At 39.1% G+C, this 19,439-nt stretch overlaps 1 protein-coding gene across 1 annotated transcript in view; it reads right to left on the reverse strand.

The window, feature by feature from the left end:
* CATSPERB (cation channel sperm associated auxiliary subunit beta) overlaps positions 1-19,439 on the reverse strand; it is a 132,647-nt gene that overhangs the window by 39,315 nt on the left and 73,893 nt on the right. The window contains exons 15-17 of the mRNA XM_046647891.1: positions 16,411-16,555; positions 2,809-2,963; positions 234-388 (exon numbers count right to left, since the gene is read on the reverse strand). Coding sequence (XP_046503847.1) covers positions 234-388; positions 2,809-2,963; positions 16,411-16,555 — 455 coding nt within the window. The remainder of the gene's footprint in view (positions 1-233; positions 389-2,808; positions 2,964-16,410; positions 16,556-19,439) is intronic.

A 19,439-nucleotide genomic window follows, 5' to 3' on the forward strand; every position in this document is an offset into this window, starting at 1 on the left:
AAACATACATTTCTATAGCTTGGCCTGTTGGTGCTGATGTAACTGGCCCATGTTTCCAAAATTGGGGCATCATGCAAGGCACCTTGTAGGCTATAAATGTTATTTGACCTTATGAGGAATCAAGAAAAGACTTACTCTATTTGAGCCCCAAAATTACCCAAAACGTAGGCTCAAAATTTAGAATCTAGAAACCAGTGCACAATCTAAACAAACGGGAGGCAGATAGTAACCACCTGGAGTGGATCTCTTTTCCAAAGTGAATGTTGTTGAATTGCTTGGTGTGTATACTGTCCTTAGGCTCATTAGCGGGTACATACGCATAAAAGATCATTTCATTTAAGGTGATATGCTGTGGAGCAAGGGCAGTCTCAAAGCCCATATCAGGAGCCTGGAATAGGGAAAAAGAAAATATCGTACTTAAACTATTTTATATTTCAGCTATGACAAAAGGCATATATCAGATCTGTTTCCACTTCACATTGAAACAACAGTGTTTTGCTTATCAATAGGAGTAATAGTTCAACATGTTCTGTTTGAATGTCCACGTGGGTGCAAGGGAAAATACATTTTTCTGTTGAGGAGGAAAAGGGATGCTGAGCAGTAAGATTCCATTTAAGACTCCTGTGGCGTTGTAGAAGGCAGAGATTAAGGGCGTGTGGAGACTGGAGTGTCTTCCAGCGTGTGTGTGGGAGGCATCCGGAGGTGCAGATTTTAGAACATGGTTCTTGGAGTTATACTTAAGAAAGGGGCTGCAACATACTGCTCTCCACTGAAAGCTCCTGCTCCCGGTCTCATGCTAGTGACTGCACAGCCACTGAGCTCCCAGCTCCGGAGGCATGCACCCTCTCCTTTCCTCCGGTTCGCAAGGCTTTCCCTCACAGTCAACACGGGCATCTTTGGCCCGGATTTCTGACCCACAGGTCTTCTTTTCAACACACCCTTCTCCGATCCTGATCCTTTCCAGCTTTGGGAACTTTTAAGGGTGAGAAGAGAGGTGGGGACCAGCACCAAAGGGCATATTGGTGTTGACCTTGTTGCTGTGACATGATGATGGGTGGTAGTGCAGACTGGGTGGGGCGCAGCCATCAAAAGGTGCTTTCGAGACCCATTTTCTGTCATGCCTTTTAGTCTGTTAAATTGGGAACCCACTGAGAAGGGGAGAGAGTGGAACACAGATGCAAGGAGAATAAATGTGGGACTGAACAGATGGCTTAAGGACTCTGAAAAGGCTGCAAATGCTTTAGAATTCTGTATGACATTCTAGCCGGGGAGTGGCAAGAATATCCTATGGAAAGTGTGTGCAAGTCCACTGAAGGGTGACGTAGGGACGAAAGCACAGGCCCTGGAACCTGCGGTCTGGACAGGTGCCTGATGCCAGCAACTAACCAGCGGGGGGTGTAATCTGGGGTAAGTCATTTAGCCTCGCTGTGCCTCACTTCCCTCATCAGCAAAATGAGGATCAATAGTTATAAAGATTAGGAGCTCCCACAGTGCCCGGCACATACTCAGAGCCAAATAAAGGCTAGTGATTATTTGGATCCCAAGAGGATGCATGCACGCTTTGTTCGGGGGCTGGAGGTGTAATCGTGAGTGTGAGTTCCTTGAATTCGTCCTGAGAATAAAAACCCCACTGGCTTTTGATTTTAATAATTTAAACTTTCACATAAGACAACCAGGACATTTTGTACATATTGTGGAGTTAGTGAAAAACTGAGTTAACTATTTCTTGGTTAGTTCCACCGTCCCACTCATGTCATTTGGTTGTGTCTATGCAGAGCCTACACCACAGACTGGCAAGTACACAGGGAGTCACGTGGCGGCATCTTATTGTTACAAGGACGTTCCCACCTCACTGTCTACACCACCCTCTCAACTGCAGTCTCGGCCTGGTGATTTGGAACAATCAGTCAACACTAGAGCTGTGCTTTATTCTGTTTCCTTTAGGCCCAACGGGCTCATTTTATTAAATCTCAGTTAAAAACTCTGTTTGATTCTTTGCTGATATATTGAAGAGAGTTCATTTTCACGACTGTGTGCCCAGTGATGAGTTCTTAGGCATATATACCTTCACAAGTGGCACAGCATGCATTATAATTACTAGAAAAATCTGTATGTAGTGTCATCTGTGAAAAATGATAACAACTTCCTATGTGAGCATTAGGAGAGGAAGAAACAGAGGGCAGGGTCAAGATAAAGAAGAAACGTAAACCAGTGGGAAAATAGAACTCAAGTTTCTTCAAGGTCAGGCTTGGGAGGTAGAGAATGAAGCCCAGGAAGAACCCGGCTTGGGAGTAATGGATCCAGCTTAGACTATGTGGTGGCGTTTTCTGTGAAGATATTCCTGTGAAGATATCCTGGGTGGAGTTAAATTTCTATAACCCTGTATGCGACTTGAAAGAGGATTTGAGAGATGTTCCCCGGTATATGGAGGCTTTTCTTTTAGTTAAACAGAGCAAAGTATGTTGATAAGACTCTGTCCCAAGGAGAGAACCTCCCCATTTTCCCATTATTCTGTGTATAGAATGTGGCATCTATTCTTATTTATTTATTTATTTTTAATTGCAGTAACATTGGATTATAACCTTATATAGCTTTCGGAGGTACATTATAATATATTCCCAATTCTGTGTAGGTTACATCATGTTCACCACCCAAAAACGAATTATAGTGCATCCCCTCCCAGGGGAGCCTAATCACCCCTTTTGCCCTCCCCGCCCCGCTTACCCCATGGTAACCACCAATCCATTCTCCCTTGCGGCATCTATTCTTAAAACAAGGCAAACCGTTTCAACACCTTAGATCACTGACCTGGCCAAAAATACCTCTAAAATTTCCAAAGGCCGCAAGTGACCCACCAGCTTCAAAACGGTCTGGAGTCAGTTTATGTATGAATCCCATGTGGTCATAGTATAATGTGAAAATTTTATCAGAAATGGATCCGATTTTACTATATTGTTCTAACCCTATCAGGAAAGAAACAGAAGTCTCTTAATATTGATGTGGTACAACTAGGGAACTCAATACTCTACCTTGTAAAAACTCCCTCAATTAAACTAACACGCGGGAGTAGGGCTCTGAGACTCCGGAATTAGTAAAATACGGGTTAGTCTTTGTTACATCCCTGGAAAGTCTTTTCTAGGCTCCGTTTGGTTATAGAATCGGCTCACTGAAGTAGGTGAAAAACAGAGGGAGGGGCTGTTTAAGAGGTTTAGAGGAAAAGAGGTTAGCTCCACCTCGCAGTGGTTTCTTTTCCTAATACCAGGAAATCAGATTCCTGAATAAGTGGGAGGCAGGGAGAAAATAACCCTCAGGAGGGGAAGGGGAATTATCAATGGAGACCATTGGGTCATTAGCTATGCTAGGATTAACACGTGGAACCGAATTTGGCGTGCTGTGTTTCTCTCGAGCCTTAGGACAACACGTTGAGAGGCCCTGGCAGGAATCTGGTACTACAGCAGCATTCATTCAGCCAACAGACACCAATCCAGAGGAAGAGAGAGCCGCCTCCTGCATGGAGCCACAGCAAAAGCTCAGGTCCTGGGATGAGACAGGCTGATTTCCACACTCCTCCCCACCAACCCTCCCTAGCTCAGCCAGTCTCTCCTGCTCCATTCTCCTGTCCTTGATCCCTTAAACGTTTGGAGCGCCCCAGCACTCAATTCTTAGGTCTCTTCTCTGTCTCTGGAGATCCTGCCCAGTTTTAGGATTTTAAATCCATCTTTATGTGGATGATTCCCATATTTAAACCTCCCATCTTATTCTCTTCCCTAAACTCCTGATTTATATACCTGCCTACTGACAGCTCCTGAGCCATGTCCATCGGGCATCTCAAGCTCAACTCATTCCAAACTAGACTCGTAGTCCACACACAAACCTCCATCCTCAGCCCTCCTCATCTCCAGCAAGGGCAGCTGCATGATTCCTGCTGCTCAGCCCAAAAACCTTGGTGTGGTTCTTAATTCCTCTCTTCCTCTCACACATCTAATCCGTCAGCAAATCCTATAGACTCTGGCCTCCAAATATCTATAGAACCCAACCACTTCTCACCACTTCCACCACCATCACCCTGCACGAGCCAATAAGATAAATACATATAGAGAGATTTATCATGAGGAATTAGCCCATACAATTACAGATGCTGAGAACTTCTATGATCTGCTGTCTGTAAGCTAGAGAACCAAAGGCCCAAGAACCAGGGGAGCCGATGGTGAAACTCAGTTGGAAGCTAAAGGCCTGAGAATTGGGGGGTCACGGGTGCAAGTCCCAGTCCAAGGGCAGGAGAAGACCGATGTCCCAGTTCAGCAGGCAGACAGGCAGCAATAGGGGTGAACCCCTCTTTCCTCCACCTTTTTGTTCTATTTAGGCCCTTCATGGACTGGATGATGCCCACCCATATCGGGGAGGGCAGTCTACTTTACTGGGTCCACTGACTCAAACGCTAAACGCATCCAGAAACGCCCTCACAGACACACCCAGAAACAGCATTTGGTCTGGGCATCCCTTGGCCCAGTCAAGTTGACACACAAAACTAATCATTACAATTGCTAACGTCCAATGGCATATTTCATCTATAAACACTTTTTTTTCACTTTTTAACGCCTTGGAAATTGAAATGTATTTTATAATTGATATGTCTTACGGTGTCCACCAGGTGGCACTGATGCCATAGTGGTCAACTGACTACTCACGCGTACACTTTGTCTCAGCTCTTTACATTATCATCACTTTTGAGTTTCCTGAATCACTGGAGTAACACACGTTGAGTTTTACTGCTGCTTAAAATGACTTAAAAAATGCGACATTACAATTTGACATTGAAACAAAGTTATTGTGGGTGCAGCAAGAGAGGAAAACAAAGCAGGGCATGTATTTATCAATAAAGCAAAGGTCACTGGAAGAGTTACTGTGATTCCCCATTTTCTTGTAGAACAACCACTAAGTATTTTATAGGACCTAGGAAAGGGAGAAACTCACAAGCAGATGAAATGGCGTAAGTTTTACTGCTGAGATACACGCAAAATGACTGCCTTAGCACACCCCAGGCAGTGCAACTGGAGGCGAGGGAAACAATGTCACAGTAATCCACGCATCGCCAGGATCACTTTAAAACACTGTGTTAAGTTTAATTGGAAGAGCTATTCTGTGTGTTAATAGCATCTTACAACCAGTGAGTCTCAGATTTAATGAAATACAGTGTTTACAACATTCTTGTGTTGGCTTTGCAAAAGAATTACTCGATAAGTTGTTTCCAAATTCTCAGGTAGTACTATTCTTCCCTGAAGGTCTGTAGAAGAATATGTGATGTTCATTGTTGCAGCTGGAAAATGCACGGCTGATTCAATTTTTGTGCCTTTAAAGTTAACATTTTCTATTTCAAATAATTCAGAACAGTGTTTTTGCTATTATTATTGGGTTGTTTTGCTTTCAGTTTAAAAAATTAGTGTCTTATTATCAATTTTGATTTCCTTTGTTCCTCCTATTTCCAGTATCTATCCATTCATCCATTCACATCAGAGGGCTGCTATGTACCAGGAAGTGTTGGCAAAATAGAGAAAGCGAGCCAATGCCTCTGTTCAACTGGAAATTCCTCCAACTTGGAGTTTCTCAATTTTCAGCATCTGTATTTATCACTTTAGATTCTTTCTACTTATTTATTCATTCTGTATCTGGATGTGTTTCCATAGTTTACAATTTGTAATAGTTTATCATTTATATTGACAATTTAGTTTTCTTAGGTGTTATTTTTACTGTTTCCAAAGTAATCTTGCTTAGTCTATTTTGATTTTCATTTCACAATATGTGCTGTTTATTCTCGATTTGCTCATTCCTCCAGATCCATTCTCAGACTTTCTTTTTTCTGTTTGGTGCACTGGAAAACTGACCCCTGTGAACTGCAATACTTGTGCTCTGTTTCCAGCTGGCATCTGATTGGGTTTGGCCAGTGAAAGGCACTAGCAGGAGATAAGAACGAGGGAAGGAGAGAGAAGTCTGCCTATCTGTCTGTGTATCTATCTATCTAACTATCTACCTATCTATCTGGAGATCTATCTATCTATTATCTATTTATTTGCCTTACCCCTTTAATCAAAGGCACTGTAATGGCTTTCTTCCCTTGCTCCTGATATTTTAATATCCTTGTTGGTTCTTTTTTTTTCTCTTTTCTTTTTTTTTTTTATGCTTTATCTCCCCAAATCCCCCCTGGTACATAGTTGTATATCTTAGTTGCAGGTCCTTCTAGTTGTGGCATATGGGACACCACCTCAACGTGGCCTGACGAGCCGTGCCATGTCCACGCCCAGGATCTGAACCCTGGGCTGCCGCAGTGGAAAGCGTGAACTTAACCACTCGGCCACAGGGCGGCCCCTCCTTGTTGGTTCTTTTAACTTTGTCTGCCCCTCTGCAAATCGTCCCCTTATAAATGTTCTTCACGTGAAACCCCTGAGTGGAATGATGTTTCCTGCCAGGATCACTACTGATATAGAATTTTTACCAGAAATTTCCCTAGAAAACAGAATATCAAGGTGGGATTCTGGGACCGAGCTGCTCACATGTCTAAGGAATGCACAGATTACCTCATAGTTATAGATATTGTGACAGTGGCAAGCCATAGTAAGCAAAGGCATCACAATTACTCCAATTATTATTGGTACTAGCATGGGATGGAGCGTGTTTGTGGAGGGAAAGAATTTAGGTGTAAATGGGGTGGCTGTACTTGATACAATGATAACCACAGTTTTTACAAAGATTGTGGGGTGGTATGACTTTTACAGATGTATTGGAGAGCTTACAAGTAAAAAAAAGCTTATGACCTTGAATATCCAACTCAAGGTCAGAGTAGAGAACCTGACAGCCATCTGGGGAAAAAAATGATCCTCACCTCATATCGCACACAAAATTAGAAATTTTACATAGGCTTATATAGGAAATCTAAAACAATCTGCTAGAAGAAAACAGGAGAACATCTTCACAAGTTTGGGATAGCAAAGAGTTCTTAAACAGGATACAAGAAGCAAGAAGTACTAAACATAAAAGATTAATAAATTGAACTTTTAAAAGTCAATCTTTTTTTCATCAAAAGACACTGGGGAAAGAACAAAAAAGACAAGCCACTGATTGGGAAAAGACATTTGCAAGTCACATTTCTAAAAAAGGACTCATCCATAATACATTAAAAATTCATAAAAATCAATAAGAAAAAATTAATCTGATCAAAATGATAAAAAAAGACTTGAAGAGACAATTTACAAAAAAGAATATAAAAATGGCCAGTGAACATATGAAATCGTGCTCAATATTATTACTCACACAAACTAAATCTTCAGTGAGATACCATTACAAACTCACCATAATGGCTCACTATTTAAAAGACTAACAATACTAAGTGTTGGTGAACAAACAGAATTCCTTCATGTTGCTGGTAGGACGATACATTGCTACAATCAATTTGAAAACATGTTGGCACTTAGCGTTTTTTTCCATAAAAAGCTAAACAAACATTTACTTCACGATACAGCAATTCTGTCCCTAAGTATATACCAAACAGCAATGAAAGCTCTGTCCAGCCAAAGACTTACACAAAAATGCTCATAGCCGCTTTATTTATAACAGGCCCCAAATGGAACAATTCAAATACCCAGGAGCAGTAGAATGGATAAACAAATTGTAGTTTAGTCATACAGTGGAAGACTGCACAGCAGGTGTATTGACAGGAAAGTGGCATGAGGGAGCTCTCTGGAATACTGGAACTGCTCTGCATCATGCTCTACTCTCCAATCCCTCCTAATAATACTCATAGTCACTTCTGTTTATTTCACGATCACATGAGGCCTGATTGTCAGCTTCCTAAGCGCTGTCTCAACAAATGATTCAGACAAGTAAACCGCAACGATTAACCTTGATACCAACAGAAACTGAAGAAAAGTTTTATTGACAGAATAGAGAACAATAAACATAGTGGTGAAAATCTGGGGAAACAGAACCAGAATTTTGTGGTCTCTCCATGTCCTTGAACAAGGAAGGACCAATAGAGGAGACTGGACACCCATGAAACCTGCTTCTGCTGGTGAGCATCAGGGACACAATTTGAGGGCCAAGAAACCATGCTTTCTGACGTCATATCAGAACCCTTTAGAAAGCTTGTGGTTTAAAATCATATCAGAGACTTGAAGGCTGGAAGAGACTGGTTTTAAGCTAGACAGTCAAGAATCTTGTCAATGATAAAAACAAACAAAATAACAGTCTCACTCTCATCTGGGAGACAATCAGTGTTTTTCCCACTCTGGCTAGACCTAATCAGATGTCTCCAAGTTTACTCCAATCTCCAAATTTACCTGCTAATCTGTAAAGTGCTACTTGAGCATTTTTTGGGAAGACTGTTTTTCTGAGGGTATATCTCCCTTGCCTATTAAGTTACTGAATTTCAGCTTTATTTCTGATACAATTGGTAGCCTCACTATCTTATGAATGCCTGACAAAATGAGCCCCCAAAAATGAAATATGTATGAAAACTATAAACCACTCTGAAGAAAACACAGGAGTAAATCTTCATGATCACAGATTAGGCAATGGTTTCTAAGGTATGACACCAAAAGTGCAAGCAAGAAAAGGAAAATTAGATATATTGGACTTCATCAGAATTAGAAAGCCCCATCAAGAAAGTGAAAAGATAACTCACAGAACGAGAAAAAATACATGCTAATCATATATCTAATAAGGGACTTATATCCAGAATATTTAAAGTACTCTTACAACTCAACAATAAAAACACAATTAACTCAATTTAAAAATGGGCAAAGGATTTGAATAGACATCTCTAAAGAAGGTATACAAATGGCCAATAAACACATAGAAAGACATTTAACATCATTAGTCACTAGGGAAATTCAAATGAAAACTGCAATGAGATACAATTTCTCACCTAGTAGGATAACAAAATACAGACAGACAAGAATAAGTGTTGGTGAAGATGTGGAAAAATAATCCTACATTGCTGGTGGGAGTGTAAAATGGTACAGCCTCAGTTTGGCAGCTTCTCAAAATGTTAAACAGAGTTACCACATGACCCAGCAATTAGACTCCTGGGTATATACCCAAGAAAATTGAAAGCATATTTCTACACAAAAGCTTGTATACAGATCTTCATAATAGCATTATTCCTAATAGCCAAAAAGTGAAAAAAAATCAAATGTCTATCAACCCAAATAGTCTGATAAGTGGATAAACAAAACGTGCTATATTCATAAAATGGAATATTATTCAGCCATAAAAAGGAACGAAACACTGATCCATGCCACAACATAGACAAAACTTGAAGACATTATGTTAAGTGAAATAAGCCAGTCGCAAAAGGACAAATACTGTCTGATTCCACATATTGGAGGTACCTGGAGCAGTCAATTTGTAAGGACAGAACGTAGTGTCCAGGGGCTGGAAGAAGGAAGAATGGAGAGTTATTGTTTAGTGGGTACAGAATTTCACTTTGGGAAGATGGAAACGTTCTGGAGGGAGATGGATGGTGGAACTGGTGGTACAACAGAGGAATATACTTCATGTCACTGAACTGTGAACTTAAAAATGCTTAAAGGGCTAAATTTTGTGTAATGTATATTTTACCATAAAAATAAACAAATAGCAAAAACCAAAACCACCAGTAGCAGTGAAAAAAGGAAAAGGAATGATGTTATGCCAAAATGTAGAAAAGTGTGAGCTAAGGAAAGAAAGAGAAAATTCTGCTGTAACAGGTCACATTATGCTACATCCAGCCCTTTGAGGCAATATATTGAGAGAAGGAAGATAAATCAACAGAATCCTGAGGACTCTCAGTTACACCCTCCTAACAAGAGGGAAGTTGATAGTGGATGAGATGGTACCCAAGGGAAAAGTCAAGCTCTCTTGAGTGAAGCCAGGTTATTACCAAGGCACTGTCCTGAGTTGAGAGAAGGCGCCCATGTCCTACGTAACGAGATGAAACAAATGGGTCTCAAGAATAATTCATGTATGCTACATCAGAGCAAACAGAAGATCCGACCAGTGCTGCACACTCTAATGATGAAGAAGAGAAAAAGAGGAGGAGGAGGGCGAGAGATGGAAGGAGGAGAAGAGGTGAGGAAGGAAAAGAAGTAAGGAAGAAGGTGGGGAAACGGGAGAGGGGAGGCAAGAAAAGTCAGGGAAGGCAGGACTGACAGCACATAAAAGATAGAAAGAATCCAGTTGAGACAAAGCTTTCCCAAAGTAAGAGGTAAACTTCCTTCCCTATTTTTCATCAAAAGACATTAATAAATTAATAGGTTCACCAAAACAAGATCCCAAGGACCCAATAATTGAATGACAAAAATGAAAATGAAAAAGCAGATCAGAGAGATACACAAATAAATTGAGAACCACGTCCCTTAATCGTTCTAGGCTCCACGACTGGTCACCAAATTCAGCTGAGTTGGAAAAGAGTGGGCATCTGTCAATAGGTCAATCAGTATTAACTGTGCAAGCAAACTGAGAGGAGCTACATGGGCTCAATCGATAAAATCACAACATCACCAAATCAAGTAGACAGAGAGCCATATATCATTTACCCAACTCACCTCTTATGAGCTGTATGGTCTCGGTTGCATCAGTTTAATCTGTAAAAGCAAGCTAACATTACCTGCTTCAGCTATTCTGTTACGAATATTAAATGAGATGATATCTGTAACATCTCGAGCACAATTGTAGTTCAATAAGTAGGAGCTATTATTATCTGTCTTTTGGGAAAGTAAAACATCACTGAAATTGTAAATGAGAATATAGCATGATGATCCAGGGTCCCCCTTCTTTAGGGCTGTTCATAGCATCCTATTTTTGTAGATCCTAAAAATCCATCACCCCCAGCGGATTCTGGGAAGACAGCAGAGTAGGAAGCACCAGGAATCTGTCTCCCCATCTGGACAATTGCACTGGCAGAATCTATCTGATGTAACTACTTTGGAACTCTGGAGTCTATTCAAGGCTTGCAGCTTCCAGAGAAGGCTTAGATGGTAAAATGTGGTTAATTTCAGCTCTTAGCACAGTAGAAGCTACCCATCCTCCACCACTAGCCACCTGGGAGGCAACTGTGCATGCGTTCCTGGGGAAGTTGCACACAGCCTGTGGGAGTCAGGGTGGGCAGAAAAAGACCCTGTCCTCCAGATCTTGGGGTTCTGTGCTCTGACTGCTGCTTCTGATACAGAGGTGCAGATAAAAAGGAGGGTGGCCATTGTTGTTGTACCTCCCCCCATTTTTGAAAGTGATTGAAGTGACTCCCCCCCAAAAAGTGACTTCCAGAGAATTTAAAGGGTCTGGGCCCTTCCCCTCTCCTTTATTTTTCTCTTTTGGGAGCCAGACATTAAAGATTAGGACATTTGAGCTATTATCAACAAGACAAGAGATAACAAGTATAGGCAAGGATAAGGAGAAAAGGGAACTCTTGCATAGCATTGGTGGGAATGTAAATTGGTGCAGCCACTATGGAAAATAGTGTGGAGATTTCTTGAAAGATTAAAAATAGAACTACCAATTCCACTTCCAGGTATATATCCAAAAGAAATGAAATTACTATCTTGAAGAGCTATCTGCAGCCCCATGTTCACTGCAGCATTAATCACAATTGTCAAGACATGGAAACAACCCAAGTGTCATCAACAGGTGAATGGATAAAGAAAATGTGGCACATATATACGATGGAATATTATTCAGCTACAAAGAGAAGGAAATCCTGCCATTTTCAACAACACGGATGAAACTTGAGGGTATCATGCTAAGCGAAATGTCAGACAGAAAAAGACGAATACTGTATGACCTCACTTATGTGGAATCTATTTTTAAAAAGTCAAACTCATAGAAATAGAGAGTAGAAAGGTAGCTGTCAGGGGTGTGGTGGTGGTAGTGTTGGTGGGGATGGGTGAAGATGGTCAAAAGGGACGAACTTCTAGTTATAAGATGAATAAGTTCTACAGATGTAGTGTACAGCGTGGTGACTACAGTTAACAATACTATATTGTCTTTTTCAAAGTTGCTAGAAGAGATCTTAAAAGTTCTCACCATACACAAAAAATTGTAACTATGTGAGGCGAGAGATACATTAACTAACTTTATTGTGGTAATCATTTGAATATATATATATATATATATAAAATCATTATTTTGTACATCTTAAACATACACAATGTTATATGTCAATTATATCTCAGTAAAGCTGGGGAAAAAAGACTAGGACATTCCAAAGCAATTCCATATATGAGGAAAATTAGAAAGTGACCATGTGTGCCCCAGGAAAAGCACAGGCTCAGGAAAGACCTGAGAAGAACTTAAGTTTACATCTCAGGCTGATCCTTGGCACAAAGACAGTCCACAACAATAAAAAAGAAACCACCCAAAACAATAAAAAAAGAAAACACTTGGGGAGGGAGAGAATCTCATTTCCAGAGTTACAACTTTATTAGATTTAAATATCCAGTTTTCACCAAAAATTCACAAAACACACACAAAAAAGCAGGAAAATATGGCCTCTTCAAAGGAAAAAAATAAATCAACAGAAACTGTCCCTGAAAAGGATTTGATGGCAGATCTATTAGACACTGACATTAATACAATTCTTGTAAAGCTGTTCAAAGAACTAAAGGAAGATGTGGAGAAAGTCAAGAAAATGGTGTATGGACAAAATGGAATATCAATAAAGAGACAGAAAACCTAAAAAAGTCAAAAAGAAAAGTGGGCACTGAAAAGTACAATAACTGAAATGAAAAATTCACCTGAGGGATTCAAAGGCAAATTTGAGCAGGCAGAAGAAAGAATCACTGAACAGGAAGATAGGACAATGGAAATTATTCAGGTTGAGGAACAGAAAGAAAAGACTGAAGATAAGTGAATAATGGCTTGTAACCATATTTTTTTCTATGTGATTCAAGGGACTAATACATTTAAAGAAAAAAATAATTAATGTAAAAGCTAGTATTACTTATTGTAACGTAGATCTGTAACTCCAAATCTTGTTTTGTACATACTTTAGGAGACTAATGCATATAAAAGAATTATTATTAGTTTAGAATTAGAATTAGTTTATGTTTTTTGTGCACACAATGCATAAAAGATGCAATTTTGTAGGGGCTGGTCCAGTGGTATAGTGGTTAAGTCTGTGTGCTCTGCTTCAGCAGCCTGAGGTTTGCAGGTTTGGATCCTGGGCACGGACTTAGCACCGCTCGTCAAGCCATGCTGTGGCAGCATCCAACATAAAATGAAAGAAGACTGGCACAGATGTTAGCTCAATGATGATCTTCCTCAAACAAAAAGAGGAAGATTGGCAATAGATGTTAGCTCAGGGCCAATCTTCCTTACACACACAAAAAAAGATGTAATTTTGTGACATCAGCCAGAAATAATAATAGTTGGAGACTTCAATACCACATTCAGAATAATGGATAGAACAAGCAGACAGAAGGTAAGTAAGGAAATAGAGGACTTGAAAACACAATAAACCAACTAGATCTAACAGACATCTACAGAACACTCCACCCCAAAACAGCAGACAAACATTCTTCTCAAGAGCACACGGGACATTTTACAGGATAGACTGTATGCTATGCCAGAAATTAAATCTCTATAGATTTAAAAAGATAGATACCATACAAAGTATCATCTCTGACCACAATGGGATGAAGTTAGAAACCAACAACATAAAGAAAACTGGAAAATTCAAAAAATTGTTGAAACCAAACAACACTCTTTTAAACAACTGGTGGATCAAAGGAGAAATTAGGAAATACTTAGAGATGGATTAAAACAAAATCACAACATACCAAAACTTACAGGACATAGAGAAAGTGGTGAGAAGAGGGAAATTTACAGCTATAAATGCTTACTTTAAAAAACAAGAAAAGTGTCAAATGAACAATTTAACTTTAAAACTTAGGGAACTAGAAAAAGAAGAATAAAGTAAACCCAAAGCTAGAAGAAGGAAGGAAATAATAAAGATTAGAGCAGGGATAAATGGAATAGAGAATAGAAAAACAAGAGAGAAATGAACCTAAAAGTTGGTTCTTTGAAAAGATCAACAAATGACAAAACTTTAGCTAGATGAACTGAGAAAAAAAGAGAGATGATTCAAATTACTAAAATCAGAAATGAAAGTGGAGACATTGCTACTGCTTCTACAGAAAGAAAAAGGATTATAGGAGAGTACTATGAACACCTGTACACCAACAAATTGGATAAGCTAGATGAAATGGAAAAATTCCTAGAAATACAAAAACTACCAAGACTAAATCAGGAAGAAATAGTCAATCTGAGTAGACCTATAACTGTTAAGGAGATTGAATTAGCAATAAAAAGTCTCTCAACAAATAAAAGCCCTGGACCTGATGGCTTCACTAGTGTTTCTACAAAATGTTCCCATAAAACATTTAAAGAAGAACTAATGTCAATCCTTCTCAAACTTTTCCAGAACATTGGAGAGGATGGAACACTTCCTAATTCATTTCAAGAGGCCAGTATTATCCTGATACCAAAGCCAGACAAAGACACTGCAAGAAAAAAAAAAAAAACTACAGACCAATATCCCTGATGAATATTAATGCAAAAATCCTCAACAAAATACTAGCAAACTGAATTTAACAGCATATTTAAAAGATTATACACTATGACTAAGTGGAGTTTATTCTATGACTAAGTGGAGTTTATTCTTGGAATGCAAGACTGTTTCAACATACAGAAATTGATCAATGTAATACCCACATCAACAGAATGAAGGAAAAAAAAACACATCTCAATTGATACAAAAAAGCATTGGACAAAATTCAACGTCCTTTCATGAAAAACCACTTAGACTAGGAATAGAAGCCATTGAGACTGAGCATGAGAAACCCACAGTGAACATCTTATTCGATGGTGAAAGACTGAAAGTTCTTCCTCTAAGATCTGGAACAAGGCAAGGATGTCCGCTTTCACCACGTCTATTCAACATAGTGCTGGAAGTTCTAGCCAGAGCAATTAGGCAAGAAAAAGCAATAAAAGGCACCCAAATCACAAAGGAAGAAGGAAAATGTCTCTATTCACAGATGATAGGATCTTATACATAGAAACTCAAAGATTCTACCAAAAAACTGTTAGAACTAGTAAATGAATTCTTCAAAGTAGCAGGATATAAAATCACTACACAAAAATCAGCTGCATTTCTATATACTACCAATTAGGAACAGGAAATTAGGAAAACAATTCCATTTACAATAGCATCACAAAGAATAAAATACTTAGGAATTAACTGAACCAAGAAGGTTAAAGGCAATCCACAGAATGGGAGAAAATGTTTGCAGGTCATCTATTTGATAAGAGATTAATATCAAGAATATATAGAGAACTCCTAAAACTCAATAATTTAAAAAACCAATCTGATTTAAAAAAAATGGACAAAGAACTTGACTAGCCATTTCTCCAAAGAAGATGTACAAATGGCCAATAAGCCCATGAAAAGATGCTCAACATCAGTAATCATTAGGGAAATGCAAATCAAAACTACAATGAGATACCACCTCACACCCATTAGGATGACTACTACCAAAAAACCAGAAAATAGCAAGTGTTGGCAAGGATGTGGAGAAATTGGAACCCTTTTACACTAGTGTTGGGAATATAAAATGGTACAGCCGCTGTGGAAAACAGTATTGCAGTTCTTCAAAAAATTAAAAATAGAATTACCATATGATCCAGCAATTCTACTTCTGGGTATACACCAAAAAGAATTGAAACCAGGGTCTCAAAGAGATATTTGTACACCAACGTTCACAGCAGCACTATTCACAATAGCTAAAACATGGCAGCAACTCAAGCATCCACTGATGGATGACTAGATAAGCAAAGTGGGTACATTCATATACAAACACTGCAATATTATTCAGCCTTAAAAGTGAAGACAATTCTGCAAGATACTACAATGTGGATGAGCATTGAGCACATTATGCTAAGTGAAATAATTCAGTCGCAAAAGGACAACTAAATATGATTTCACTTACATGAGAGACCTAGAGTAGTCAAAATCATAGAGACAGAAAGTAGAATGGTGGTTGCCAGGGGCTGGGTGTGGGGGGGGGGGGGGGGGGGGTGGGGAGTTATTGCTTAAAGGGTATAGAGTTTCAGTTTTATAAGATGAAAAGAGTCCTGGAGATGGATGGTGGTGATGGTTGCAAAACGATTTATGTATTTAATGCCACTGAACTGTACACTTAAAAATGGTTAAGATGCTAAACATTACATTATGTATATTTCACCACAATAAAAAATTTTTTAAATCCATCACCCCTAATAGGTTTGAGACCTTAAGATTAGTTGATTAATATGGCAGATTTTTCACATATCTTCTAATCCCTGGCTTACATGTACTACTTAAACCAATAAAAGTGAATTCCTTACCTGCCTTGGTCAAGTAAACATTTCCACTTTGGGAAACAAAAGCAATGTCTGAAGTATAAAAACTATGATACGTATTCTTTATGATATCATCATGAAAGTCAGCTAAGAAGTCAAAGGTGTTGCCGCCATCGATCGAAAGCCATACCTAAGGGAATAAAAAGATAATATCTCACTAAAGAGCTGCCAAATCACAGTCAGCAATGACCGATCAGCCTAATCTTCCTACATAAGAAAAGTCATGCAGTGTGGTCTTTCCCATACCCCCACACCCATCACACACACACACATACACACACACACAGACTCCTTACCTACGGGGTCTACTCTCTTTCCTGCCTAGAGTTTGTATGACAGTGTATGTGGTGGAGTCTCACGTCTACACAGCATGCATGGTGAAATGTATAAAAAGAACGAAGTTAGTTCTATCATCTCCCAAATGGGGTCCCGTTGTTCGTAAAAGGATGAAGTGCTGGGTGTATGTGGACATGGTGGGGAGAGTTTACCCCGCTGACATGAGACTTCACGTTTCAGGCATCTGGCAAATATGTATGGAAACACGTTTTGTGGGGAAGAGCCCCTTGATTTTTGTAAGAGTGCGTCCTGGGACCTTAGCAAACCCTTAAATATACTTCTCCATAGCATATGTTTCTCTGTTTCCTCATCTTTTGGTAACAAATTGTTTGAAGGTAAACCAGATCATGAATTGGATGAATCCTGCTTGGTACCTCTTTAAATAGCCTGAGTCTTACTCAAATGAAGATTTCTGCTTTTTAAATTTCCTTATAAAAATTAGTTTTAATGACAAGTTATACTTGAAAACAGGCTTTTCTTAAATTTAAAACATTATCGTTGTGGCTGAAGTCTCTTTGATCGCCATCCAAATAATTCTTCTTTCATACCTCACCTGATATAATCCTGGTCTCCTCCCTTCCCAGAGGTAACCACTGTTACTACTTTGAAAGTTCTGTGCATTTTCATTCACATATATATGCACCCATAGGATATGTCACCTATTTTATGTTAAGGAGGAGAGGAAGCACGTATCTGGGCGCAGCACTACTTTTAGACCTGGGCAAGAGGGACCCTCGCCCTGGACTGCATGCTTACCGGGCCTGCATGTTAAAAACTCACAGACAAAATTTATTGAATAACACAAGGGCGCTTCTAGCACTCAGGAATGTAGCGATCAGTGCTGGCAGAGCACAGCCCATAATCCTAAACATATGATGTGGGGCCTCCATTTTTACTCTTGCTTTGGACTCTGCCAACGTTACCTGTGAGCGTCGTGGTGGTGGTGGTGGTGGGGTGGGGAGGGACTTTGAACAATATATTCACAATGCCATCATACTGTGCTCGTTCTATAAATTCCGTTTGCCACTCAACAATATATCTCAGCTCATTTTATGTTAGCTCATGTGATCTTCACATTATTCTATACTGCTGCATAAATCCAATATTACAGATAGACCGTACTTGAGATATTCTATTTTCCTCCTCATAGATATTTAAATTATCAATCCATCAGGAGTTGGGCTTGATGTATGTTATGACGTGGGGCTGTATTTCAACATTTTCCGCATGTATAACCAATACTTTCCGTCCCATTTTGAGCAGCTCCTTATTTTCCTGATGCCACTTGGGCTATCTAGATTTGCATGGGTCTATTTGTGGGCTTTCTATTTTATCCCATTGGTCAATTTGTTTGTTCCCTGGACCAAAACCACATTATCATAATTTCAACTTTTTAAAAAGTGTTAATATCTGCTGGTGCAATCCTCCTTATTCTTCAGAAGTGTCTCGGCTATTCTTAGTCGTTTGTTTTTCCATGTATACTTCAGAATCAACTTAAAGTCCACAATAGATCTTGGGATTTTGATTCGAGTTGCATTAGATCCATAGATTAATTTAAGGAAGAATTGATATTGTAAGGCAACAAGTTTTCCTATTCACAAGCATGTTTATATCCATTTCTTTATAAAGTTTTAAATGTTCTTCACTAAAGTCTATAATTTTCTACATAGAGGTTTTAGAAATCTTTTTTTGGATTTATTCTTAGGTACTTTATAGCTTTCGTTTGTGTGGGGTTTTTTTTTTCTATTGTAAATAGTGTCTTAAAAATTATGCTTTTAATTTACTGATCACACGCAGAAATGAAACTTACTTTGCTTCCCGCCTTGTTTGATGCTTCTGCTTGTTTCAGTAATTTGTATGTATCTTTTAGATTTTCTATATAGACAATCATATCTTTTGCAAGTAAATAGTTTGTTTACTACATTTTAACGTTCATAACTTTAATTTCTTAATTTTTTCTTTGTCTTATTGAATTCCCTTCTATACACACTTTACTTCTTAATAATTTCTTGGTAGAATTCCAGTTGTAGTTAATACAACATCGTCTTCTCCTCTATGTATGCACCCCCATAATGGAACATGCAGAAGAATATCCAATAACCCTAAACTGGTCACAATTTGAATTCGTGCGCACAAAACTCGAGAACTCATACTGCATTTCCTTAGTCAGTCGATTCTCCCATCCTCCTAAGTAATTGTTTTACTCTGTTCTCTTTTCTCAAATCTCCAACACTCCTCTTCCATCCCCGCTCTCAAATAAAACTCTGATTTTTGTTGAGGAAATAGAAGATAAATTCCCACACCCTTCCATTACCACATCTACCCACCTACCAGTTTTTGAATCCCAAAACTCCTCCTTCCTCCTATTACTATAAAATAATTATCTGTGCTCCTAAGGCTGACCTCTCCAGCGGTTCATACAGCTCATCTCCTCTCACCTATTTAGAGATGTCACTCCAGCAATTTCTCCTCTCTCTTTCCCGCACCATCCATTTTTCCCTCTCTACTGAATAATTCCCATCAGTACACATCATAATTCCTTCTATCTTTTAAAAAAACTTCTCTTGACCACTCTTCCTCCTTCAAACATTGCCCCATTTCACTGTTCCCCTTTTCAGCAAACTTTGCAAAACATTTGTTTGTATTTATCGTCTCTAACTCTTCTCATTCTCTCTACA

The sequence above is a fragment of the Equus quagga genome, chromosome 20 (genome assembly GCF_021613505.1).
Source record: "Equus quagga isolate Etosha38 chromosome 20, UCLA_HA_Equagga_1.0, whole genome shotgun sequence".
Classification (NCBI taxonomy): domain Eukaryota; kingdom Metazoa; phylum Chordata; class Mammalia; order Perissodactyla; family Equidae; genus Equus; species Equus quagga.